Source organism: Camelus dromedarius, chromosome 24, assembly GCF_036321535.1.
Source record: "Camelus dromedarius isolate mCamDro1 chromosome 24, mCamDro1.pat, whole genome shotgun sequence".
Classification (NCBI taxonomy): domain Eukaryota; kingdom Metazoa; phylum Chordata; class Mammalia; order Artiodactyla; family Camelidae; genus Camelus; species Camelus dromedarius.
The window spans coordinates 26,082,441-26,108,970 of NC_087459.1; the positions used below are offsets into that span (position 1 = coordinate 26,082,441).

Consider the following 26,530-nt stretch of genomic DNA (forward strand, 5'->3'; position numbering starts at 1 on the left):
TGGAAGTAGGCACAAGTACTGGGTCATATCTCTAAAACACAGTGTTCTGGCCCTTCCCCTTTCTCTTCCCAGCTGCTTGGGATGCAGACGTGATGGCAGGTCATGCTGAGGATGGTGGAGCAACAAGAGAGAAAGAGCCTGGGCCCCCAGTGACCTCCATAAAAGTTGTGACTTTATGTGAGACAGTGTGTTAGTCTGCTCAGGCAGCCATCCTAAAATACCACAGACTGGCTTGAACAACAGAACTTTGTTTTCTCAGAGTTCTGGAGGCCAGAAGTCCGAGATCAAGGTGTCAGCAGGGTTGCTTTGTTCTGAGGCCTCCCTCCTTGGCTTGTAGATGGCCTCCACTTCTTGCTATGTCTTCACATGGTCTTTTCTCTGGGAGCGCACACATCTGGTGTTCCCCTATGTGTCCAAATTTCCTCTTCTTATAAGGACACCAGTCAGATTGGATTAGGACCCGCCCATCAAAATGGTTCCTCACTTTAGCTTAATTACCTCTTTAAAAGCGCTACCTCCGAATACAATCACATTTGAAGAGCTTCAGTGTGTGAATTGGGTTGGGGGTGGGGGGGACACAATTCAGCCCACAATAGGTAATAAAAAGTGCATGACTTGTTTAAGTCATTAATAATTTTAGGTTTCTGTTGTAGCAGTCAAATTTACATCCTATCCAAATACAGAACCAAAAGCTGGGTCTTTGGAGGAAAACAATGATACAATAAAGATACCAGTTAGCCTATGCAAAGAAAAAGGAGGAGGAGGAGAAAAACGGCACAAATAAGAAAAGTAAGGAATGAAAAGGAAGATAGTCATTCAAACAGTAACCACACTAGTAAATACGTTTAATCAATTCTGAATTGACCTCCTCCACCCCAAGCCCAAGTAAGTTTAGAGGCAAATTTTCTGAAAATTCTGAGGACCAGAAAATACATACTCTTTACAGAAACATTTCAGAGGACCAAAAAAAAAAAAAAAAAAAAAAAAAAAAGAATAAAAGCTACCTATTTTATTTTATGAAGCCAGTATAACCTTGATGGCAAAACCAGACAAGGATAATTTTTTAACAGGAAATACAGATCCATTATACACTTATGAACATGTTTTAAAATCTTAAATAAAATATCAGCAAATTTAATTTAGCAGCAAATTTGATCTACCATAATTTCAGTGAAAAAAATATATATATATAAAATAATAATTGCTGGCCAGGTGGGGTTGATACGAATTCATGTTCATCAGCTAAGCAGAAGTCAAAGTCTTATAATACAATTGTTGATGGAAATGTAGAGGAACGAAATTCTCATATAATGTTGGTAGAGTCAGTTGGTATAAGCCCTTGGACAGCAAAGTGTAGATGCTCATAGTCTTTGCCCCACCTGCTCAATTTACTATTCTCAGTAAATAACCAAGAGAGAAATCTCAGCACCTGTGCTCCAGAATACATTTACAGGAATGTCTACTGCACCGCTGCTTAAAATAGAAGGGGAAAAAAAAAAAAAAACAGACACAAAGAAATGTCCACCAGAAGGAAAATGGGTAAGCAAATTAAAGTATTCTATGTATGCTAGAATATGATGTAGCACTAAAAATGAATGAACAAGAGCTACATGTAGCATTATTCCACAAACAGTGTCAACTTGTATAAATCATTAATGGTGAGCAAAAAAAAAAAAAAGCAAGCTGCAGAAGGATACATGCAGTATAACACATAAAATGCTTTTTGGTTCAATACTTTCAGTCTAGTTTATTGAGATACAATTTGCATACAGTAAACTTTACTCTCCTTAGTGTACAGTTCTGTGAGTTATGGTAAATGCATACAGTTGCATGGTCACCATCACAATCATGATATAGAACAGTTCTATCACCTCCCCAAATTCCTTAGTGCCCCTTTGTAAGCACTAAATCCCTCCCCCACCCCACTCCCAACCCTTGTAATCATATAGTATGTAGCCTTCTAAATCTGGTTTCATCCACTTAGCATAAGGTGTGTGAGGTCCGTCCATGTTACTAAGTGTATCAACAGTTTTTTATTGCTGAATAGTATTCCATTGTATGGGTGTACCCATTTATTCATTCATTCCCCAGTTACAGTGCACTTGGGTTGTTTCCAGTAAGAGCAATTATGAATAAACCTGCTGTAAACATTTGTGGGCTGGTTTTTGTGGGAACATAAGTTTTTCATTTCTCATGGGTAAACACGTAGGAGTAGGATTGCTGGTAAATGTATGTTTACTTTTATAAGAAACTGCCAAACTATTTTCTAAATTTTCTACACAATTCTGTATGAATGGTAGTTCTGCATCTTCACCAGAGCTTGATAGTGTCAAGCTTGTTTTTTACATCATGGTAATAGGTATCTCATTTTGGTTTTAATTTGCACTTCTCTAATAGCTAATGATGCTGAACATCATTTTATGTGCTTATTTGCCATCCATATATCTTCTTACCTGCAGGGTTTGTTCAAATTTTTTGACTGTTTTTAATTGGGTTATTTGTTTTCTTATTATTGAGTTTTCAGGATTCTTTGTAGTCAGGATTCAAGTTCTTTATCACATGTGTTTGGTAAATATTTTCTCCCAGTCTGTAGGTTGTCTTTCCGTTTTCATAAGGATGTCTTTTGAAAATCAGATGTTTTTAATTTTGATGCAACCTAACTTAGCTTATTTTTCTTTTACAGCTCATGGATATAGAAGCTACAACTAAGAAAATTTTGCCTAACCTGAACTCACAAAGATTTTCTCCTATGTTTCCTTCTGGCAGTATTTTAATTTTAGGCTTTGCTTTTAGGTCTGTGATCCATTTTGAGTTAATTTTTGTATAAGTTGTGAGGTATAAGTAATCAAGTTTTTTTTTTAATGGATGTTCAGTTGTTCCAGCACCATTTGTTAAAATGATTATCCTTTCTCCATTGAATTGCCTTTGCACCTTTTTCAAAAATCAACTGGTGTATCTGTGTGTAGGTCTGTTTCCAGTTTATAATGTTGTGAAGTGTGAAATACAGGATAAATTTTTTTCAAAATATTTCAGCCATTCTAGTGGATGTGTGGTTGCTACCAGTGAGGTTCCCCAGGAAACAGACTCAGAGATGGAGTTTAGCAAACAGGATGTTTATTAAGAAGTGTTCTTGAGATTAACACCTGTGGTCAGGAAGGAAACAGGTGCGAGCAGAGGGAGAAGGTGAGCCTCCCCTGACCCCAGAGGGAGCAGTAAAGCTGGAATGGCCCAAGTTGGCCAAAACGGCTGGTGGGGCCACAGATCCATGGAAGGGGATCTGAGCAATGCACCTTTGCATTCAATCACAGTAGGGGTATACTTGGGGTTTTAACTTGCACGTCCCTGCTACTAATGAGGTTGCATGCCTTTTCATATGCTTATTAGCCATTTGACCGTATATCTTTTTTGGAAGGGAGTCTGTGAGAGGATGATGAAGTAGCTTAGGGCCTTAGTGAGAAATAAGGCGCCCCTCTGGAGCCTCAGGCTCTGCACAGAGCACAAGGAAGCAGCCCCCAGGGTAGTGGAAAGCCAGACAGACATGGGTCCAAATCGGTCTTCCACTCCCTAGCCATATTCCCTGGGAGAGCAATTCAACCTCTCGGAGCCTCAGTTCATCCTCATAAAATAACTGAGATTGTGACTAGGGGTAGAAGAAGGAAAGGAAGGTGCTGTCCTGGCTAAACTCTGGTCCTCCAGGATGTCCAGTCAATTCCAGAGGACCAGGGAAGTTGCCCCCATGGGTCAGTTGGCAAAAGGGACCCAAGAGCTTCCCAGGAAGAGACTCAACCTGAGGGAAGAAAAATGTAATTTCCAAGTGGATGGAGCCAGATCAGTCCTTTAGGTTGACCCTGGGTTCAGCCCTATGGCGCCAGGTCTGAGTCCCAGGGGACGACAATACAAGAGAAAACTGGAGGAATCCGTTGTCTATTGCAGTGAAACAAACCATGCCGAACTTGGTGGCTTCAAACAACAACAAACATTTATTCTGTTCAGGAATCCACAGCGTGGGCAAGGCTCAGAGGGGACAGCTAATCTCCGCTCTAGGCGGCACCAGCTAGGGTGGCTGACTGAGGCTGGAACATCCACTTTTCAAGATGGTGCACTCACATGGCTGGAGGGTGGGTGCAAGCTGCAGGCAGAGACCCTCAGCTCCTTTCCAAGTGGGCCTCTCCATGTGCTGTTTGTGCTTCCTCCTAGAATGATGGCCAGGTCCCCAGGGCAACCATCCCAAGCAAACCGGTGGAAGCCACATCACTCTTTATGACCCACTGTATTACTTCTGCCATAGTCACAAATCCATCCAGATTCCAGGAGAAGGAGTCAGAGTCACATTGTATGAAGACCATGTGGGATGGGAGACACTGTTGTTACCATTTTTTTTGAAAATACAATGTGTGGCAAGCCCTGTCCCTAAGACATCTACACAATACTGAGAGCTGACACGGCACATTTCAGAGCTGTGTGACCACAGATAGCAAACCTAGAGGGACAAATGGGGAGAGGAAACTCCCTTTTAGGGTGATGGGGGTGGCTCAGAGGCCTGGGCTGTGGCCAAGCCAGCCTTCAACCTGGAGAGGTCCTAGGCCTTCTGAAGAGTAGAGGCCACAGCAAAAAGCTTGAGAGCAGCCATCCCAGCCTGAAAGCCAATCACAGGAGGAGGAAAATGGCGATACAATGTGACAGACGAATGTTCCTGAGCACTAGTGAGATACCTGCTAGGGCTCCTGGAAATAAACAGCAGCAACTTTGAAAGGTGAAGAGGTCCCATGAGAGCAAGAAGGAAAGAACACTGGTCCAGTTTTCTGTGGCTGCTGTAACAAATGACCACAATTTGGCAGCTGAAAACAACAAAGATTTATTCTCTCACAGGTCTGGAAGGCAGAAATCCAAAATCTGTATTACTGGGTAGAAATCAAGGTGCCATCAAGGCTGTGCTCCCTTTAGAAGCTCTAGGGGAGAATCCCGGTGGCTGGAATCTGATGGTGGCCAGCATTCCTTGGCTTGTGGCCACATGACTCTGATCTCCGCCTCTGCAGTCACGCCACATTTTCCTCTTCTTTGTGTGTCAACTATCCCTCTGCCTCTCTCTTGTAAAGATATTGTGATAACATTGGACCTACCTGGATAATCCAGGCTACTCTATCTCAAGAGCCTTAATTTAATCACATCTGCAGAGACCCCTTTTCCACATAAGGTACTATGTGCAGGTTCCAAGGACTAGCACTAGGATATCTTTAAGGGCCATTACCAGCCACCACAAGTACAGACACCGGGGTAAGTCTGGATGATCAGGAAGGAGGCTAAGGTCAGAGCAGGAGGGGCAGGGCAGAGAGCTATGTGTACAGAGTGAAGGGAGGAGGGGATGTCAACAGGAACCAACTTGGGGTCAGGAACCAAGGAGACAAGAGTAAGTCAGGAAGCCAGCCTGAGATGAAGCCAACAGTCCAAGTCCTGACTGGTCCCCCCAGGCCAGAGCAGGAAACAGAGGACAAATGCCAGAATCCTACCATAAGGAGAGTGTGGGGTTGCACTGGAGAAGGCCACTGGGGCAGTGGGGGAAGGAAGGGTAAGCTACTCATCTGTCCTGACCTCTGGGCAAATTAGAAAACACATCCCTTTCTCAGGATGCTTCATTCTGTCCTCAGGAAATTATAATATACTGATTTTTTTGGTCTTTTTTCTTTCTTTCTTTCTTTTTTTTTTTTTTTTTTGGTTGGAGGAAGGTAATTAGGTTTATTTATTTTAATTTTTTCTAATGGAGGTACTGGGGATTGAACCCAGGACCTTGTGCATGCTAAGAATACATTCTACCTCTGAGCTGTACCCTCCCCCTGCCCCCATAATATACTGATACTTTAAGAGCAAGCAATATCACTGCTTTGAGGAGAAAGTATTGTAATGAACACAAATCTAATGGGGCCCCTTAGAGGTACCCAAGCTCGCACCACTGTATGTGTTAGAATATGCATGTCCAGTAGAGGGTGAGAACCAGGGCGAGTGATGTCAAGGAGCTCCCAGGTTTGAATGCGAGGCTGGATGTCCCAGGGATGGGCTCTGATGCTGCCGATGTCTGGGTTTTTACAGCCATCTATCCATCATCCATTTGTCTATTTCAGTGATCTAGCTCCAGTGAAATGATCAGGATGGGGTGGGCAGATGAGCAGGGGTGAGGGTCTTGAAGGCTGTTTTATTTGGTGCTGATGGTGTGATTCCAGGGCAGAGTCATAAATGTGAACATCCCCCAGGACCGGTAGCAAGTACGATTTCCTCTGAGGTCTCAGGGCTCAACTTCACTGTCCAATGACACTGCCATTTATTGACCATCTACCCAGCGCCAGGCACTGCCCTCTTAGCCATATCATCCTTCATCCTTACCTCAACCCTGCTGTGACAGTGTTATCACCCAGCTCCATTCTACAGATAATGAAACTGAGGCTTCGAGAGAGAGATTTGCATGGGGATACACAGGAAGGAAGCTACAAGGTTGGGATTTACCCTGGGTTGCCTGGGACTCCACGCCACCCCCCACCAGGAGATGGGCAGTTCCAGGCTGAGAAGGCCATGGCAACAGGACTGTGCACTCGGCCTCCTGCGCCTGGGTCCAGACTTCCATCTCCTCAGGCCTGAGGTGTGGACAATGCCTGACCCACTCACTCTGTTTGGGAGCCGAACAGTAAATTAAAGGGCTTCATTATCTCATTTGAGAGTGGAATAAAACACTTTGGAAAGGCTGGTGAATTAAGTGCAATCAAGTTCTGAAAGGTTCTCCGTTGCTGGAAGGAACGTCCTCTGATAAATTGCTCTTTTCACCGAGATGTGGCTAATATCTCATGAGCAACCCCAGCAGTGTCCACTGCAGATGTTTCTGCATCTTCACAGAGGATTTTAAAGAGACCAGATTCCTTCCCAAGGGAGCAAATCACCTTTGCAATATCCAAAAGGAGGTCCTGGGTCTAACTCCCTCTGCTATGACCTGCCAAGAAGGAACACTGGGGCTGCTTTGGCTCTACGGTCACCCAGGAACCCCAGGATATCCCCACTTGCCAGTCACCACACGTGCATCCTGAGTCACTCCACAAGACTTGAATGGACACCATCCCAGGGAAGGCCACACACCACCCAGCCCTGCCCTCCTTGAGCTTACAATCCAAATTAGGCTGTGTGTTAGTTCCACAGGACTCAGCTATGGTTGTCCTGTCCCAATGACTTAATGACCAACATCTCACCACCTTCCTGGGAAGCAGCCATCCAGACACTTGCATTTTAGTGATCATGAAACTGACGCATAATTTAACCCAAATCACACCTCCAGAGTCAGTTTCCAGAATATTAAAAAGCTGCAGAGGGGCCAGCCTTGGACACAGGTAAGAACAACAGCAACAATTCACACCCACTGGGCTCTTCCCCTTGGCCAGGCCTGGACTCAGCACCTACACACACCACCTTGAGTTCTTAAAACACCCCCAGTTTACAGATGAGGAAACTGAGGCACTGGGGTGTGATTAGCAGGGTGTGGAAGCCTCTCAGCCTCTATCATCCACCATGTCAACATGCAGTCCGGTCCTCAGTCACAGATAATGACAAAAAAGGAAAAAGAAAAAGAAAAAAAAAATGCTGAAAGGGCACAGGTTGAGAAATATATAGGAAGGGGTGGGGGAGGCAGGAAAAAAGTATGGAAGGAAATGATCCAAAACAGAGAGAGAGAGAAGACAGAAAGACTCAGTGGCCTCCTGTCCTGCCCCAGCCCTGCCCAAGGATGGCACAAGAGAAAGAACGGAGCTCCTGCTGTCACCATGGTACCTAACAATCACTCACTGAGTCAACCAGTGTTCCTTAAGTAGCACCAAGTGCCCGGCCCTGCTGCAGGCCTTGGGAGACCCAAGAAAAGCTGTGCCCATAGGCTTCCCTCCTCCTGACCAGCTCCCAGCCTCAGTCTCCCCATCTATAAAATAGGCATATGAATCCCTGGCTCTCCAGAGAATCTGATGCAATGCACAGACAGCAAGGAGAAGCCCTAGACACACCCCCTTCTTTCCTTTCCTCCTTCACTGAGGGAGCCTCAAGTCAGGAAGAAGTAAAGTAGAAGCCACAGAGGGAGCCTGACCTTTGGGCCAGACTGCCAAAGAGCTGCCCATCTAAGCATTCACTCATTCACTCAACAAACATTTACTGAGCAGCTACTGAGCATCTACCGAGTGCCAGGAACAACACTGGATGCTCTCCCAAAGGCACTCTTTCATTTAATCCCCATGCACACATGCACACAAGCACATCCTATGAGAGAGGCACCATTATGCTCATTTTACAGATAAGGAAATCAAAGCAGAGAAAGATGAAACTTGCACAGCCCAGAAGGGGATAGAGGCCAAATTCAGACTAGGCCTGGTCCTCTAGGATGAAGTGTTGGTTGGTTGGTTGGTTGGTTGGTTGTTTGGTTTCCCATACCCCACACTCTCTACCTTGGTGAGGCCAAGTGATGCTTCGTGTCTCTAAGTGTGGATTTGCAGCAGAGAGGCTGGTACTTGGTGTCTGGGGCCCCTGGGAAGGCTGGGCAGGCCTGAGAGCACCAAGGAAGGAAGAGCCTGTGCCTGAGATCAGGATAATGACTGATGGGGATTAAGCTATGATAGTTTATGTTAATTCAGTCCAATGCACTTTGGGGACCATCTTTTCCTGTGTTGGGGTGTAGGCAAGCATGTGGGAGAAGCATGTCTAGCAGAGAATCAGAGAAATCTCTTCTTCCTGCAGTCCTGTGGAAAAGTGTAGGAAAGGGAGGTGGCTAAGGCCTGGGCTTCCTCAGAATAAGCCAACAAGGCATCCATTTCAACAGGCTCCTCCCCTGCTCAAGAATCTTCAATGACTCCCCATGGCCTTCAGTGTTTATCAAGCCCAGAGAAGGAAGTTCAAGGTCAGCTCATCTAGTGACTACGGAAGGATCCAGAAAGAACCTGAGCCCCAAATAAAGATGCCCCTTAGTTCTCCTGACCCTCCCCTCTCTCTCTTCTTTTTCCCACTCCTACCCCATCTGAGCAGCCCATGCTGGTAAAGCCCATGATAGGCCATAGCTGTGAAAGTGAAAAGTTCTGCCTGTCCTTGGGCATTGCTTTCTTGGGTCCAGAGACTCCAGACTTAAGAATAAGGGGCTTCTGGCATCTACATTCCCACATCCCACCCTGCCACAGCAGGGTGACTGAGGCCTGGAGAGCTGATAAAGAACAGAGGTCCAAGCTCCTCAAAGCAGAACAGGGCCAGGGCCTGGGCCTGGGTAGTATCTTTACCAAGTGCCCTGGTGATTCTGACACCAACCACAGTTTAAGAACCATTGCTCTAGGGCAATGCTGCCCAATAAAAATACAATGCAAGCCATACATGACGTTAAAGTTTAAAAAGTAAAAAAGAAATAGATGGACTTAATTTTAATAATATATTCTATTTAACCCATTATCGAAAATATTATTATTTCAACATGTGATCAGTATAAGAAATTATTAATGAGATATTTTACATTTTTTTTCCATACCAAGTCATTGAAAGCCAGGGTGTATTTGACATTTATGGCTTATCTCCAGTCAGATGCATAATTCTCATCCACAAGACTCAATCCATCTATACTTGGATTTCATAGATTTCCATAACCAAATTGTTTCAAAGTACTGTCACCAACTCATCCTGGTTTACTTACACACTGGTTTTAAAACTCGAAGTCCCACATCCTGAAAAGCTCAGTCCCAGGAAAATCAGGACAGTTGGGCAGCCTCTTCCAAGCATATTTGAATGTTTTCCAGTGACTGAATCGAATATCAGTTTTTAATTTTAAATTAATTAAAATGAAGTACAATTAAAGCTTCAGTTTCTCGTGGCACTAGCTCCATTTCAAGTGGTCAACAATCATGTTTGGCCAATGGCTACCATATTGGAGAGGCTGGGTGTAGGAGCCAGGGGCCTCTTTCCCTTCACATAAGACCAACTATGGAGGATCCGGGTTTTCTTAAGAGGGATGTGGTTTGCTTGTGGCCCCTAAAGGAGTTAGATAGTGGGATAGGGACACAGCATAGAACAGCTACCCTGGCAACACAACGAGGAAGGAATGGACATTATGAGGCCACTGCAACCATCTAGGACAGGGAAGTTGTGTCCGGAGGTGGGAACATGGTGGTCAAGGTGGAGAGAGAGGACTGGGGTGTGCAGAATATAAAATCATTCAGACTTGGTGATTGATTAGATATTGGGAGGGGGTAGGGGCAGGAAGCAAGAGGTATCAATCAAGGATAATTCCCTGGTCAACTCCATCTGTCCCCACCCCCTCATCAACACCACCAACCAGGTTGATTCTAGGATGTTCCAGTAATCTATTGATGCTTAAATGTAGTGGCTTAGAACAACAATAACTTTTATTATTATCTCTCATGGATCTAGATGCTGACTGGGCTCAGCAGAGAGATTCTTGCTCAAGGTCTCGCGTGTGTTTGTGTCAAGAAGCTTTCTTACTATATCTGGTGGTGATACTATCAGCTGGAACTTCAGCTGGAGCTATTGGCTGTCATACTGCCATGCGCCAAATTGTGTCCCCTCCTCCAAAACTCATATTCAAATTGTGTCCTAACCCCTAGTACCTCAAAATACGACTGTATTTGGAGATAGAGTCTTTAAAGAGGTATTAAGTTAAAACAAGGTCATTAGGGTAGGTCCTAATCAATTTGACTGGTGTCCTTATAAGAAGAAGAGATTAGGACACAGATACATATACAGAGGAAGGACCATGTGAAGCCACAGGGAGAAGGCGGCCATCTACAAGCCAAGGAGAGAGGCTTCAGAAGAAACCAACCCTGCCAACACCTTGATCTTGAACTTCTAGCCCCTGGAATTGTGAGACAACAAATTTCTGTTGTTTAAGTGCCCCAGTCTGTGTTACTCTGTTACACAGCCCTACCAATACAAATGCTCACTTGTGATCTGTCCATGTGGTCCACACTTCCTCACAGAATGGCAGATGGGTTTAGAGAGTGAGCGTCCCAAGAGGACCAGGTGGAAACAGGATCACCAGGTATGACCTAGTTTCAGAAGTCACTGGTGTCATTTCCTCTGGAGTTGCAGGCCTACTCAGATTCAAGAGGAGAAAACACTGGCCCACCTCCTAATGAGACGGTGATCAATGTCGAGTTGCGAGAAGAGCATGCCGGATGGAAGATCTCGTTGTGGCCATCTTGGAAAATACAACACGCCCTAACAGGCTGGGAACTTTAGGGACTGGCGATGATGTCATTAGCCAAGATAGGAATTACAGGAGGAAGAGAAGGTCTGGGGTGGGTTAGAAAATGAGGTAAGGTTTGAACAGGTCAGTTTGGCCCAAGCCTGTGAACATTCAGGTAGAAGTAACCAATTGCTAGGAAATTAGATATGTGAATCTGGGCCCTGTGGACATGTTCTGAGTGGAAACTGTCAATTTGGGGGGCCATCAACATATTAGAAGCCAGAGACTGAGTCCACCCACAATGTGAGAGAAGATGACGGTTGAGGGAAAGCATTAGCCATCTATTTCTACATAATAAAACCATTCCAAATATTAGTGGCTAAAACAACTGCAGCTGAACCTTGAATAAGGCGGGGATTAGGAATTGTGGCCCTCTGTGCAGTTGAACATCTACTTATAATTTATAATTGGCCCTCTGTATACGTGGGTCCTCCATATCCACGGCTCTGCATCCACGGATTCAACCAACCATGGATCACATAGCACTGCATTATTCACTGTCAGAAAAAATCGGCATATAAGTGGACTCAGCAGTTTAAACCTGTTGTTCAAAGGTCAGCTGTATTTATTATTTTTCTGTAGGTTGGTTGGGTAGTCGTCCTGATTTCACCTGTCTTATTCATGTGGCCAGATTCATCCAGACAGTGAGCTAGAAGGTCCAATATCATCTCACTCACATGTCTGATTGATGCCAGCTGTTGACAAGAGGCTGGGCTCAGCTAGAACAGCTGGAACACTTGGGTCTCTCTTTCCATGTGGCCTTTCATTTGGGCTTCTTTATAGTGTGATGGCCTCAGGGCAGCATCCTAAGTGGGCAAGTCTCAATACAAAGGACTACAATAGCTAAGACATGGAAGCAACCTAAATGCCCATTGACAGATGAGTGGATAAAGAAGATGTGGTGTATATACACATTAGAAGCCAGAGACTGAGTCCACCCATAATGTGAGAAAAGGTGATGTATATATACAATGGAGTATTATTAAGCTATAAAAAAAAGAATGAAATAGTGCCATTTGCAGCAATATGGATGGATCTAGGGATTATCATATTAAGCGAAGTAAGTCAAAGAGAGAAATCAAATGTATGATATCACTTATATGTGGAATCTATGCACAGGACTTACCAAGCACATTTGCTACCAAGCTAAGACCTCACTGGGCAAAGAAAGTCACACAGACAAACCCAAAGTCAGTGTTGGATGCCTTACCACGAGGCATGATTCGCTGGCAGCTATTTCTGTAAAAATACACCTCTACTCATTTTAGGGTTGCGCAGAAAAGAAACCAAAGATAGAAAACCGGAAGAACCAGGAAAGGCCCAGAAGAACGCAATGCTAAGGAATCAAGAAATGAGTGAATTCCACAAGAACATGCCAAGCCAGGACTTGCGTGACCTTGGGAATGAATGTCTCACCCTAGCCCCAACCTGAAACTATCCTCTGGATTTGGCAACACAGAGGGCAATTTCTTCAACATCCCCACATTTACTTCAGGAGTCAATGTCACAAAAATCTTAAGCACCAAATACAGCTCAGTGAAAACAATTCTGTAAATCTAACAAACATGGTCTAAATTTGCAAACTTTACAACAGTCTGGCTTGATTAACGAGAAAGCCCTGTGTTTGCAAATGTTTTGACCAAGGCGCACAGAAAGAAATACCTTTGCATCGAGATCCAGTGCATGCATGCTCACAGATGCACACACATGCCTGCGTGCACACACGTACACAAGTGGCCAAAAAAAAGTTTCCTGAAACATAGAAAAGATAATAGTAACCTACTAGGTCCAAAGCTCTGTGTCCCTTTCTATTCAATTGTATTTATTTTTTAATGCTAGTCATGCCTTGCTAAATTGATTTCACCTCCCACCCACTCATGAGTCATGGCCTGCAGATTAAAAAATACTAACTTAGGCCATCCAGAGCAGAAGTCAGAAAACTGACCAAATCCTGCCTTTAGCTGTGTTTATTTGGTTTCACCTGTTGGTTGTTGTTGTGTTTTTTTTTTTTTTTTTAAATTTATTTAATGGAGGTAGGTACTGGGGATTGAACCCAGGACCTCGTGCATTAGCTAAGCATCTGCTCTACCATCACTGAGCCATACCCTCCCCCTGGTTGTTTTTGCAAAAAAATGAATTTTATGCCTTCAGGCTGGCCTCCTTTCTCCTACATACTTCCAAATGTCTGATACCCAATGCTTCACACATCTTCACACTTGCCTGGACCCTGGATGCATTTTTGTTTGGGCCTTCTAGAGCTCTAGATGCTAAAGGAATAGATGTATGCATTTATGCATTCCATAAATATTGAATGCATGACTCTCACCTGCCAGCCACATTTCAGGCACTGGGAAGACAGCGGAGAGCAGACAAAAATCACTGCTTTCATGAAGCTGAGATTCTAGAAGAGGGAGACAGACAAGCAAATAAGAAATTATATTCTTTATTAGATGGTGATAAATTCTTTAGTGAAAGTAAAGTGGGAAGGGGCTCAGCACGCTTCAAGAGCTCCCAGAACTGCAGGATTCAGCTCCTTTGTGGAAACGAGGAAGCCTGTTCCTACCTAACAGAGGGCTGAGAGAGGAATGTGGGAGAGTATGGCCAGAATCTTCCTCAAAAAGAAAGTTCCCAGACGGCCCCAGCAGGTAAACCTGATCCATCACGTCCCCAAATTACTCTGCTAAAGAGCAAAGCACCAGTAACTTTAACCTAGAAAATTTCAAAACCTGTCAGCCATTAAGGGGAAATCATCGCAAGACACAGTCACGGGCACACTGCACTGGCCTAGGGTGGGAAGCCCTTCGGTGTATGTTAGACTTCTCACTAATTCGGTCTTCCCAGTCCCCATCACCCTCTCTCCCACATGATAAACGGCCACCTCATTAGCTCTGCACACATGACCCTCTCGACTGGACTCCTGGTGACTGCGCCTGCCTTATCTCTTGCCTCTCGTCCCTCACATTTTCCGCTCCAGCAAAGCCAAACACAGCCCCGTGCGGGCTTTCACGCTTCTGTGCCTTTGGACACGCTGTTCCTTCTGCCTGGAAGGCCACCCGCCTCCTTCCCCGCGCGCCCCCTCCCCCTCCTCTGCAAGCTCCCATTCATCCTTCAGAACCCAGCCTGGATGTCCCCTCCTCCAGGAAACCCTCTGAGATCCCCCGGCTCCATCTCTGTCCCCAGCACCTCTCTCTGTGTTGCTTCTCTGCACTGTAATTACCGGTCTCTCCAAATCTCCCCCTCCCAGACTGGGGCCTCCTCCGGCGCGGGAGTTGTTTGGGCCACTCGCTTTGCACCCAAAAGCGCCTAGTCCCGAGCTCTGAGTAACAGAGCTTGCACCCAGGTTCAGGCTGACTCGCAAGGCCCCCGTTTCTGTCCTCCGCCTCTCAGGTGGCCCAGGGTCGGGTGGAGGGGGGCGCGCTCGCGCACTTTCTCCTCACCCGGCCGGCCCCTGACATCAGCAGCCGGCTGCGCCTGGGCGGCGCGACTACAAGTCCCGGCACGCCCCGCGGCGGCCGCGCATGCCCAGCGGGCCTGCGTTTGAGTGGCAAGTTGTTTGTTACAGCGAACACCAGCTGCTCTCCGCGCCGGGCGCCGCGCGCCGCTGCTCCGCCAGCGCTGCCGCCCTCGCCCGCCGCCGCCCGCCCGCCCGCCACCCGCCGCCCGCGGCCCCTCGCGGCTTGGCGGGCCTCCTCTTTGTCCGCCCCGGCCTGCCCGGCTCCGAGGCCCCGGTCCCCGGGCCGGCTGCCCGCGGCGCTCGGTGCCGGCTGGGCGCGCAGGGGGCGGGGGCCGCGGCTCGCCCCCCGCGGATGAGCCGCCGTGGAGCGCGGGCGGACGATGGAACTCCACATCTTGGAGCACCGGCTGCAAGTTGCCAGCGTCGCCAAGGAGAGTATCCCGCTCTTCACCTACGGCCTGATCAAACTTGCCTTCCTGTCCTCCAAGACCAGGTGAGCGCGCGGGGACGCGGCGCCGGCCGGGGAGAGACAAAGAGGCGCACCCGGGCGGCTGTCCTCGCCGCCGCGGCTCGGAAAACAACTTCGAGCCCCGGGGAGCGCCCCCGCCCCACCGCTCGCCTTGTGTTTGACAAAGCCACCCAATCTGCCCTCCAACAGGGTCCTTTCACCCCGACCCCCCCACCAAGATGCACCCCTGCCGCTGTCTCCCCATCTCAGCCCCCTCCCATTCCCTCCCCGAGATCCAGAGGACCGGGGAGGCAGCTGTAATGAATCCGTGAATGAATGAATGAACGAACGAATGAATGAATGAAAAACAGGTGTGGGGACGCGGCAGTGTAAAAAACAAACTAACGCCCCCCATCCCCCAATCCCTCGGTTGGGCCGGCCCCCGTCGCAAGGGCGGGGGAAGGGATTCTGCTGAGCGCGGCTACCCAGAGCAGAAAATCATAAAATCATTAGTGGGTGTTTATCTGAAGGTGCCTGCGAGGATTGCAGACGGCGCGGGAGGCTGGGGGAGGGCAGAAGAGGGGGCTGCGGGTGAGGGTCGCTGTGGTTCTTTCTCTTCGGGGTCCGGGAAGGTGGAGGGGGGGTGTTTTGCCGAACCGTGAAAGGGGGAGGAGCAGGCGTGTTTATGGCTCTGCCTTGAGGCTGGGCTTGGATGCTGCAGGGGGAAAAATAGTTGAAGGCCTTGGGAGGTTGGAGAAAAAAAAACCAAGTTGGATTTTTCCCAATGCCAGGTCAGGGTCTGATTTTGTTAGTCCCGAGTGGGTACTTGGATTAGGGTGTTTTATTTGTTTGTTTTTAAGGAGCGGGAGACCAGTGGAGTGTGAGTGTGAGCTAGCCGCTGTAACTTAAATTCCTTGTTTGTCCACCATTGTGACTGTTTAAAGGGATGAAGTTGTTGCTGGTTGGGTCTTCCGCGGGTTGAGGCAGAGGTGTTCCTCCTTTGCAAAATGAATGAATAAAGTACAGGTCAAGGTTAACGTTAAAATGATGGGCCCCTAGGGTGCCCCCTTGGGCGCTGAGCTCAGGGAGCTCCGGGGATGTGAGGAAATAATTCATTCAGAGCCTCTTATCTGCCTGTTAAAGTTCTTGCCTGGAAATCTCACTTTGATGTGTGTATCTGAGAGGGCAGCTCAGTCCCGCCATTGTTTGCGAGATATAGTAAGAGCTAGTGGCATCTTGTTTACTTTCTTCTCCGGCTGCTCGGTGGGGTATGGAGGGTTGAGATCCTCACCTTCTCAGGGCCAGGGCTCCTTTGATTGCAAAGGTAATTATTAAACAGGTCATTTGAAAACAAAAGCCAGCAGCTCAGATCCTGAACCTTCCCCTCCTCCTTGCCCCCCCCAACCCCCTCTGGCTGCTGACACCCACCCATCCTGCATCTTCCTGCACTCTGCTCCCCACCCCCAAGCCTGTCTTGAGATTCCCAGGCTGGTGGTAAGAGAAAACGGCCTTGTTTTTCCAACCCTTGGCCGGCAGCCCCCGGCAGCCCCCTGGCTGGTTTCTCAGCTACCATTCAAACCGCCGACCAGGATGATGACTCAGGCTGTCGCTCTGCGGGGCCTGGGTGCTAGAAGGAGGGTGCACTTGGGGGCTTCTTAGAAAGGCAGCAAAGGGGCACTCCCTCTGCCCCTTTCTCTTTGTGAAGGGACTGGCCCTCTTTCAGCCCCCACCCCAGGGTCCAGTTTAGGGGACTCATAGGTAGGAATTTCTGGGGGGTCAGCCCCTGCTGACCGGTCTGACCATGGAAACCCCACTCCTCCGTGGGCCCCGCTTCTCCCTCTCCTGCAAGAGGCAGCTGGTCTGAGGCCCAGGTGACCGACCAGTCCAGTCTCAAGATGACACAGAGGTCAAAGGTCACCTCTATGTCTCCAGGGTCTGGCTCTCAAAGGTGCTGAGCATATTTGTCAAATGGCCAAAGGCCTGCCTCCCCAGCACTTTGGGCCAGGACACTGACTTCGGTTGTGACCAACCCCTTCATTGCCTGTGTGACTGTGGCAAGATCCCTCTCCTCCTCTGGCTCTCACTTTGTCCATCTGTAATGGAGACAGCACCACTTGGCCCGCTCAGTTTCACAGGGCTGCTGTGTGTGTAGCAGGGAATGACTGTGGAAACTGGCTTTATTGGAAGTGGAACGGTGATGGGGTGTGGATATATTATTTAAGTGATTTTCAGTGATCGGTCATCCATGTAGAACTTTTGGTCCTTTTTGATTGTTCCATCAGTACGTGCCCCCAAGTGGTGGCCCATAACCCTGTCGTTTTGGTCACTGTGCTGCCTGTTTACAAGTTTCCGACCCCTCCCTGGAAGAGCCAATCCTTGCCATGGCATTTGAGACGTTTTGGGATCTGGTTCCAGAGTCCTCATCTTCAGTCACTCTGGCAAATACTCTGTGACCCACAATTTGCTTTCCTTTACACCTCCCTGCTTTAATACTTTCATCTCTTCCTGGAACCTCCTTCCCACCCACCCACCACCAGTAAATTCCTTTTCAACCCTCAAGATCTAGTGCTATCACCCAAAACTTTCCTGAACCTCCATTCCCTCCACCCCCAGCAGACTCAGTCACTTCCTCCCTCTTATGCCTACCTGGGTGGAGGCTTGGGGAAGGATGTGGCATTGGTAGATACCTACTCCGTATAGGGGTGCAGCTGGGTTCAAGGGATGCTGAGATACCCTACCTCTCCTTCTTCAAAGCCCAGAGCCTGATGGGAGAGAAGGATGAGGTGATCACAATACAGCAGGAAAGAGAATGTCTAAAGGGTAGAAAAAGGATCTGGGGGACTGCCTGGGGGAGCCTAGAAGGCTTCCTGCAGGAGGTGGCACTACATCTTCGGGCTTTAAAAAAAATAGGAATTAGCTAGATCCTGGCCCGGGATCCTGTGCATGGTACAACCCTGTGAATTAGATTTTACACCTGCTTTGCAGTGAAGGAATCTGAGTCTCAAAGATTGAGTGACTCATTCAAGGTCACACTGTAAGTGGTAGAACTAGGATCTGAATCAGCATCTTTTTGGCTCAGACTCAGAGATTTGCTATTAGAGGTTCCAGAGACACCCATATTCAACAGTTATGTCCAGCCCTGTATTTGCAGCATACTGTTCTAAAGCTTCAGGGGCAAAGGATGGAACCTGTAGGCTTTCCACATCCCTTCCGCCCTGCCTCTGTGGGCCTTATCTTCTGCCAGGAATGCTTGTCCCTCATCACCTCCCATCTAGACTTTCTACTTCCTCCCCTTAACTTTCATCGCTTCTCAACTTTCATCCATAACAGTGTATCCTTTGCTTGTCTTATTCTCCTATCACCTCGATTATAACCCTTACTCTCAGGAAGCTTTTTGTGCATCTTTTTATCCACTGCTTCCCCGCCGCCACCCCCCACCCCCCAAGTATCCGAGATAACAGAGCTGCCATTGATTTCACCATCTATTCCAAAGAGGTGAAGACACTGGATTTGGAAAAGTAAAGTGGCTTGCTCAAGGTCACACAGCTGGGAAAAAACAGAACTGGGATTTAAACCAGGTCCTTTCTCCACTGTGCTTAGCACACTGCTTTGTAGGCACTTAGTAACTGCCTATTTGATGGATGTCTGACTCGTGTAGAGTGACCCAGATTTCAGCCAGAGTCTCTTATGAGTGCCTTGGGGGCTGGAAGAGGCTTGGCAGGCAGAATCACACCTGGAGAAGCAAGGCCCAGTCCCCCTGCCCCAACTCTCAGGGCAGCATCTGGATATGACTGGAATAGGGCACAGAAGCCAGGCTGAGTACAATTATTCTAGGCACAACGCTGGAGTGCAAGACCTTGGGTGAGCAGAATCAAGGCTGTCATAGAGCTTCCCTTCAGCCCATGATAACCTGCAGTTCTGTACCTGACTGAGGGCGTGCTACAGCCCACTACACTGCTCCAGTCTCACAGGTTATTTCTTCCATGTATGCACACAGATACACACAGACACACACACATACGCCCTGTAGTGTCTCCAATCTCAGGCCTTTGTTCTGTCTGCCTGGAATGTCACTCCTTGCTCTACCCACTTTGTCCACCTCATTCTTTTAGGTTCCATTTTAGCCTCACCTCCTCCAGGAAGTCTTCCCTGAGTGCACAGCTGAGCTCAGACCCTTTCTCTGTTATGATGGGCTTAATCTCAAGAAGATGTAACATGACCAGCCATGGAATATCAGCAAGATCCTTTGGGCTGCAAATAAGTTGGCCCAAACAGTAAGAAGTGTGAACTTTGCGAGATAAGAGATTATAAGTCAGGCTGCTCGAGGGTTGGTGATTTAAGGGCTTGATGATGTCATCAAGGACCCAGTCTTTCTCTTTGAGGCTGTAGAATGGCTGGGGTAGCTCCAGGCATTATGGGCAGTTGCAGGAAGGCATGGTGGAGGACCCAGAGGATGGAAAAGGCAGTTGCCTCCAGGCTGTCTCTGAGAAAGCCTTTCCAGGAATACACCCACACCTCATATGCAGACTTCCTCATCTCACTGGTCAGAACTGGGTCTCATGAGCATGCCTCCACCAATCACTGACACAGGAAATGAGACCATCACGGACCAATCAGGATCCACCAATGCAGCTGAGGCCGGCTGCCTTGGGGCTCCTGTCCACTGGGAAGTGGGGCCCCCTGGGACTTTCCAATTTGCTTTCTGTGAAAGTGGGAATAATTAATACATGTATACATGTTTGAAAAAAAAAGAATGACAAGGATAATAGCTGACACTTATAAGGCATTTACTACATTCCAGGCACTATTCCAGGCACCATACATCTGTTCATTTAATCCTCACTACCACCCTCTAAAGTTGGAGCTAGATGGTGCCCCCATCTTGCCCCCATCTTACAGATGAGGACACCGAGGAACTTGAGCGCCTAAGGACACACAGAAGTGGCAGAGCTGGGATTTGAACCCGGGAAGTCTGGCATAGACCTGTCCACCTGGCCAGGTCTAAAATCATACTGGTTTGGACACCCCCTCCCAGGGGCCACTTAGCAGAGGTGTCTCTGAGAGGCCATAGCAATGAAACAGGGATGAGGGCAAGATCATTGTCCTTAAATGCAAGTTCAGATGGCAGGAAGCTGCAGCACCCTCTTTTTTTGCCCATGAAATGCTTGTATCTAGAAAGTCCATCTCATTTGATTGGCAAAAAGGAAAAAAAAAAAAAAGACACTTAAGTAATAGGCAGTAAGCACGTGCTCCCAGAAACCCACCCTGTCCACCTGGACTGGATTCACCATCTGCAAGTCTTGGGTATGGTTTGGCCTGCAATCGTTCATCCACGGTGCTGCCTCTGGGAAATCTTGCCAACATGCTATCATGAGCACTAGAGACTTTAGGCATTTACAGGAGAAAAGCTCAAAATTGCAAAAAGTCCTTCCAGAGTCCACTGTTTTCCTGAGTGCCAGAGGCCAGGCCACTGCTTGATCGCATTAGGGACAGGCAGGCTGGCAGGGGAGTTAGCGCCTGCGACTCTGGACTGGAGTGGAATCCCAGCACCCCTACGTCCTGGCGGCAGCATGTTAGACAAGGTGCTTGACCCCTCTGTGTGCTCAGTTTCTAAACAGTGATCGTGCCCACTGCCTAGGTTGTGTTGAGGACTTAGACAAACCATGACAGGCACTTTGAATGGAGCCTGGTCCACTGCAAACTCTAGTAACAGCTGAGAGAGAAAACGCCCTGTTGAAGCTGGCTGCTGAGTCTGTGGAGGCAGTTTGAAAAGCCTAGGGTGAGGAGACTTTTTAAGGCTCCTTGCACACGCACGATCATACTGATTCTAGGAAGTGGAGATTCTGTCACTGCCCTCCAGGAACCTAGCCAAGGAAACTAATCATTTAGGGCCTCCAAAAGGGGCTGTGAAAATGCCATAGCACCCCAGAGCTGTAAGCAAGTAAGGCTTCCTAGAGGAGGCGACAGTGTGAGCTGAGTCTGGGTGGAATGGGAAAACATCAGGAGGTGGAGGTGCTGGGGATAAAGGAAGACAGACCAGGCAGGGAGCAGGAGTGGGTGGGCACAGATGGATCAGAGGAGGGGTGCAGGTGGGGATATCAGAGTGGGCATTTCCCATGCCCTCCTAGGGCAGCCGTGGCCTGTTGCTGTCGCAGAGGAAGGTGCTTGCTCAGCCCCGGCTCCCAAGCACCAGGTATGGGAAGCACAGGATTGTCCCTGGCCTGTCCCATACCCAGCTGCTCAGTGTGGTCCACCCTCTTCACCTGGGCCCATGGCCTTTGCCATGGCCAGTCCTTCACATCTCTCCCCTGAATTATCCAAATAGCATCCCCACCAGTCCTGTCTGCCTCCAGGGCAGTGCAAATGGTTAGCGTGGCCAGAGCCCTCTGGACAGGAAGAACCGCAGGAGCAAAGGCCAACAGGCTGGAAAGAGACAGGTGTATGCAGAGCACATGCTGCAACTTGTGGCCAGTGTGACCACAGCTTGGGGTGCAAATTGGCATGTTTTATTCATGTAGAAACCCTGCAGCATGCCCTTGCTATGTGCAGGGGGAGACACAAAAGGAGCTTCTGTCTGGGGAGAAGAGGGTGTGTTCTCTGTGAAAGGTGAGAGGCCCGAAGGCCCAGGAGCAGGGAACAGCTGGTACTGCGAGGGCCAGGGGGAGGCCCTGTGGCCCCACCGGAGCTTGCTTCCCTCTGAATCCCTGACCGTGTCTCTGCCTTGCTCAAAAACCTTCTCAGACTGCCCCCTGGGCCTGGTTTACTCCCCTTATCTGGCATTATGAATATTCCTTAGTCTGACTTCTTCTGTCCTCTCTGGCATTGCCCCATCTCTATGCCACACATGCCCTATTTTTATAGTAAGCGTGATAGTTTTTAAATATCCCAGATTCTTGGACATTCTTCCCTTCAAAAGCTAGAGCTCCTTTGCCTTTAAGTGTGGGGTCTGGATTAGTGCCTTTCTTCTAAGGACCGGAAGATGGCAGAAGGAATGCTGCGAGGCCTCTGAGGCTGGGGCATGAAAGGTTGGCTTCTGCCTGGCACTGCTTTGCTCCGTCTCTCTCTTGCTCTGTGGGAAGCCAGCTGCCATGTTGGAAGGACACTCAAGCACCCCTGCGGAGAGGCCCACAGTGGAGTGGAACTGAGGCCTCCCACCAGCAACCAGCTTATAAGTGAGTCACCTTGACAACAGGTCCTTCTGCCCCAGGCATGCCTTCCAGTGACCACAACCCCAGCCAGCTTCTGAACTGCGACCTTATAAGAGACCCTCAGCCAGAAGTGCCCAGAGGAGACATGCCTAAATTCCCAGCCCATAGGAACTGTAAGAGAGATCAAAGTTGGCTGTTGTTTCAAGCAACTAAGTTTTTTAGGTAATTTGTTATGCAGCAGATAACTGATACAGTGACTATGTAATTTATCATCTGAGTGGGGACACTTCTGAGAATAACAGGGAGCACTAAAAATAATTACCCTGGACAGCAGGGCAAACCAGAACGTGTGATCGTCCAGCCAGACGGCCCTCACAAGTCCAGAGACCTAACACAGACTCTTCTTGGAGTCACCTCGAAGCCACCCTGGGGCTAGGTGAGTGCCTTTCTGGGATCACCTGTGCCTCAGGGTGTAGATTGGGAGGGCTGTTCCCCCTCTGTTCTCACCCCAGGTGCATGTCCAGGCCTCAGGACCAGTGTTCTTTTGCAGTGACCCATCTTCTGTTGCAAAGGACTGAGCCTGCACACACTGGCTAGTTTTTTCCTTCTAACTGACCTCTGGGCCTAGGATCTAGTCCTGAATAAACCAGCCTCATCTCGCCAGTGCTGGAGCAGTCAGCTATACCTGGGTACCAGTAGACAGATCTGCCGAGATCCACCCCCCCAGCTGCCAGTTCACCCAAACCTTTAGCCACTCAGTTTGTTGTGAGTGTGTTAAATTACAGCTTCTAAGGGAAAGCTCACCTCTGGGTGCCTTACGCTCTTCCTTGCCTCAAATATAATATATTGGACACACTTCAGCCTCTGAGATCTAAGCTTAAAAGCTTGGGGGGTCTTATCTGCCCACCAATATTCATAGCAGCAGCATTCACAGTAGCCAAAAGGTGGAAGCAACCCACGTGTCCTTTGACAGATGAACGGATAAGCAAAATGCAGTATATGCACACAATGGAATATCATTCAGCCTTAAAAAGGAAGGAAATTCTGACGACATGGATGAGCCTTGAGGACATTATGCCAAGTGAAATAAGCTAATCACAAAAAGACAAATACTGTGTGATTCCACTTACATGAGGCCCCTAGAGCAGTCAGATTCATAGAGACCGAGAGTCGAGCAGTGGGTGCCAGGAGCTGGTGGGGGCAGGGGTGGGTGTTGTTATTCAGTGGGTATAGGGTTTCAGTTGTGCAAGATGCAGGGTTCTTGAGATCAGTTACACAACGTGAATGTACTTACTACCGAACTGGACACTTTAAAATGATTAAGATGTTAAATTGGATCTGATGTTTTATGAAAATTTGGGGAGAGAGGAAAAAACGTGGGAGCCTGGCGAGTGCACGGAACCAAAGAGCAGCGTGGCAAGTGGATGGCAGGGAGCCAGGGCAGCGTGGGTGGCAGAGTCAGACGGAGGGAAAGAGCTAGCAGCCAGTGAGACCACTGCTCTGAACACGTCCTGTGATAACTCATTTCATCCTCAGTGACCCTTATCACGTAGGTACAATTACTGGCCCCATTTTATAGATGGGGAAACTGAGGCATGGATGGTTCAGGACCTTCTCCAAGATCACAAAACCAACAAGTGAAGAGTAGGTTGTTTTTTTTTTTAATAACAGCTTTATTGAGATATAATGCACATACCATACAGTTTACCCTCTTCAGGTTTACCCTCAGTAGCTTCTTGTATGTACAGAGTTGTGCAACCATCACCACTGTCTAATTCCAAAACATATTCACCATCACCCCCGAAAGAAACCATACCCATGAAGCAGTCACTCCCGCAGCCCCTGGCAGCAATGGTCTACTTTCTGTCTCTAGGGATTTGCTTATTCTGGACATTTCATATACATAGGATCATACAATATATGGTTCTTTGTGACTGGCTTCTTTCTCTGAGCATCCTGTTTTCAATGTTCATCTGTGTTGTAGCGTGTTTCAGTACGTCACTCCTTTTTCTGACAGAATGATATTCCTTTGTATGGATAGACCACATTTTGTTGACTCATCCATTGATGGGCATTTGGATTGTTTCCACATTTTAGCTGTTGTCAAGCTCACTGCTGTGAACATCTGTATACAAGTGTCATTTCCCTTGGGTGGATCCCTAGGAGTGAAAATGCTGGGTCATATGGTAACTCTGTGTTTAACACTTGGAGGAACTGCCAGGCTGTTTTCCACAGCGGCTGCACCGTTTACCGTACCTGAGGAGTAGGGATTTGAACCCAGGGCCTCTGGCTGCAGAGTCCGTGTTCTTAAACCATCACACTAGCTTAGTGTGGGTAGGAGCCTGGAGTCCCTTACCAGGTGGGTGGCCACAGCTGGGCTGCTGAATCTCTGGGAGATTCAGTTTTTTTGTGGGCAGACAGGATTATGGGGAAAGGCCAGCCCAGATAAAGCCCTTGGCCACAGGAGGTGTCATTTATAGTTGTCCTGGTACCGAGCTTGCTAGACTTTGGTGTCACCTAGCAGGTCTCTCTGTGAGTGGAGGCAAGGAAGTGTCACGTGTAGATTCTGGTGGTTCTTGGGGTTATCAGAGATGCTCCCAGGTACCTCCTGTTTCTCACCTGTCTGGAGTGGGTGGTTACTGGAGTGATGGGCCCCGAGAGGGTAAGGCGGCCCTGGGGAGGCCGCACCTGGAGGCCCTGAGGAGGTGTCAGGGGAGGGCGGGCTCCCTCGCTGACCCAGCCTGGGCTGTGGCCACTTGATCTGAGCTGAGGCAGCCAAGAGGTGAACAGCCCTGGCAGAGGGCGGGGGTCGGGGGTCAGGTCAGACCTCTCTCCTCCTGCATAGGCCCTGGACCCTGCACAGTAGCAAGGTGCTTACTTTCAGAGTAGGGTTGGCTTCCCCTCCAAGACTGGCCCTCCGTGGAGTCCAGGCTGGGCCTCCTGGACATTCACCTGGACTTTCCTCTCTACCCTCAGGGCCTCCACACCAGGCCTGCCTTTTTTTCGAGCCCCTCCCGGCCCCATAATTTAGTTCCTTTCTTGAGCAGGAAAGGCAGTGGGTAGAAATTTGTTCTGAAGAGTCCAATCTTTTTCCTTCAGGGCTCAAAAGTCACTGAGGCAGTGACTGATGTGATAGATTTAGAACAGACAAAACTCAGCCTCAGAGATCTTTCTTGAGAGCCTACTGCGTGCCAGGCTGCACGAGGGTTTTTCATCCTTTTGCCTCAGCAGGTCCCGTAGGGAGGAGGGCTCTCCCACCTCAGCCGGCAGCGGAGACAGCTGCTCATAACTCACCCCAAGTCACACAGCAGACCTACCTAGCAGGCTGGGGTTCAGGCCTGTGCTCAGGCCCACTTCTTAGGGGATGTACACACTTGTAAGGGTCGAGAAAATGTGTTTTTCATCCCACCAGTTTTGTAACCCTGGGCAAGTTTTTGAGCTCCTCAAAGGAGGCTCAATTTTTGCATCTTTAAAGTGGACACCATAATATCGAGCTCTTTGAGTTGTGCTGAGGATTAAATAGGAAATTTTACATCAGGGATTTAGGCATCCGACACACACTGAGCTGGTTATTCATATGAATTCAATGAATATTCATTGAGGACCAAAGTGCCCTGGGCTGGCCTGCGCGCCTTGGCCAGGGGCAGTGGTGGCCTTTGTCCCCATGGCGCTGACGGCTTGTTCTGCTTCAGAATCGTTGGATGGGCTGAGCTGATACAGGTTGGAATGACTAATTCTGATTTTTATTTGACAAGGGGTGGGGTTTCTTTTTGTTTTTTTGTTTTTCTCGACTGAGTAAGCTCTGGGGACTAGCTTGGACTGGCCCCAGGGCCCAGGGAGGCAGAGGCTAGCGGGAGAGGCTAGTGTCTGCAGGCACACGGACCAGAGAGCCTTTGGGGTAGGCAGGTGGCCCACTGTAGGAGCAGCTTGTCAGAACCAAGAACACTGGTGTCCTCTAGTCGGCCTTTTAAAGGTGTGAGCTTTCTGCTCCCAGCAAGGTCTTGGGAGTCATTCTCTGCACCCTGCGCCCGACAGCTCTGCCTGGCTGATGCTTAGACACCCCAGGCTTGGCGTGTCCCAGACGGTCCTCGTCATCTCCCTTCCAGACCTGCTCCCACCCTCCTCTGCATCCCCATCCATCTCTTCCCTCCCACCCAGCCCATCACCAGTTTCTTTCTCTGAGCCCCTACTCTGTACCCCCAACTGCCCTAGTCCCCTCCATTCAAGCC

The 26,530-nt window shown here is 48.5% G+C and overlaps 1 protein-coding gene and 1 long non-coding RNA gene across 4 annotated transcripts in view; one reads left to right on the forward strand and one right to left on the reverse strand.

Annotated features, from left to right (window-relative positions):
- Window positions 1-3,092: 3,092 nt before the first annotated feature.
- On the reverse strand, window positions 3,093-14,720 carry LOC116147185 (uncharacterized). Of its 3 annotated transcripts, none has more exons than XR_010377698.1 (4): window positions 14,689-14,720; window positions 13,578-13,652; window positions 12,914-13,003; window positions 3,093-4,279 (listed from the first exon to the last, which is right to left on the reverse strand). It is a non-coding gene; the product is annotated as an uncharacterized LOC116147185 (long non-coding RNA). The 3 variants fall into 3 exon arrangements; XR_004130670.2 differs by having other exon boundaries at window positions 14,469-14,720; XR_010377699.1 differs by having other exon boundaries at window positions 14,435-14,720.
- Window positions 14,721-15,028: 308 nt separating this feature from the next.
- CASTOR2 (cytosolic arginine sensor for mTORC1 subunit 2) overlaps window positions 15,029-26,530 on the forward strand; it is a 51,180-nt gene continuing 39,678 nt past the window's right edge. Inside the window, exon 1 of the mRNA XM_031432781.2 lies at window positions 15,029-15,198. Coding sequence (XP_031288641.1) covers window positions 15,086-15,198 — 113 coding nt within the window. The 5' untranslated portion in view covers window positions 15,029-15,085. The remainder of the gene's footprint in view (window positions 15,199-26,530) is intronic.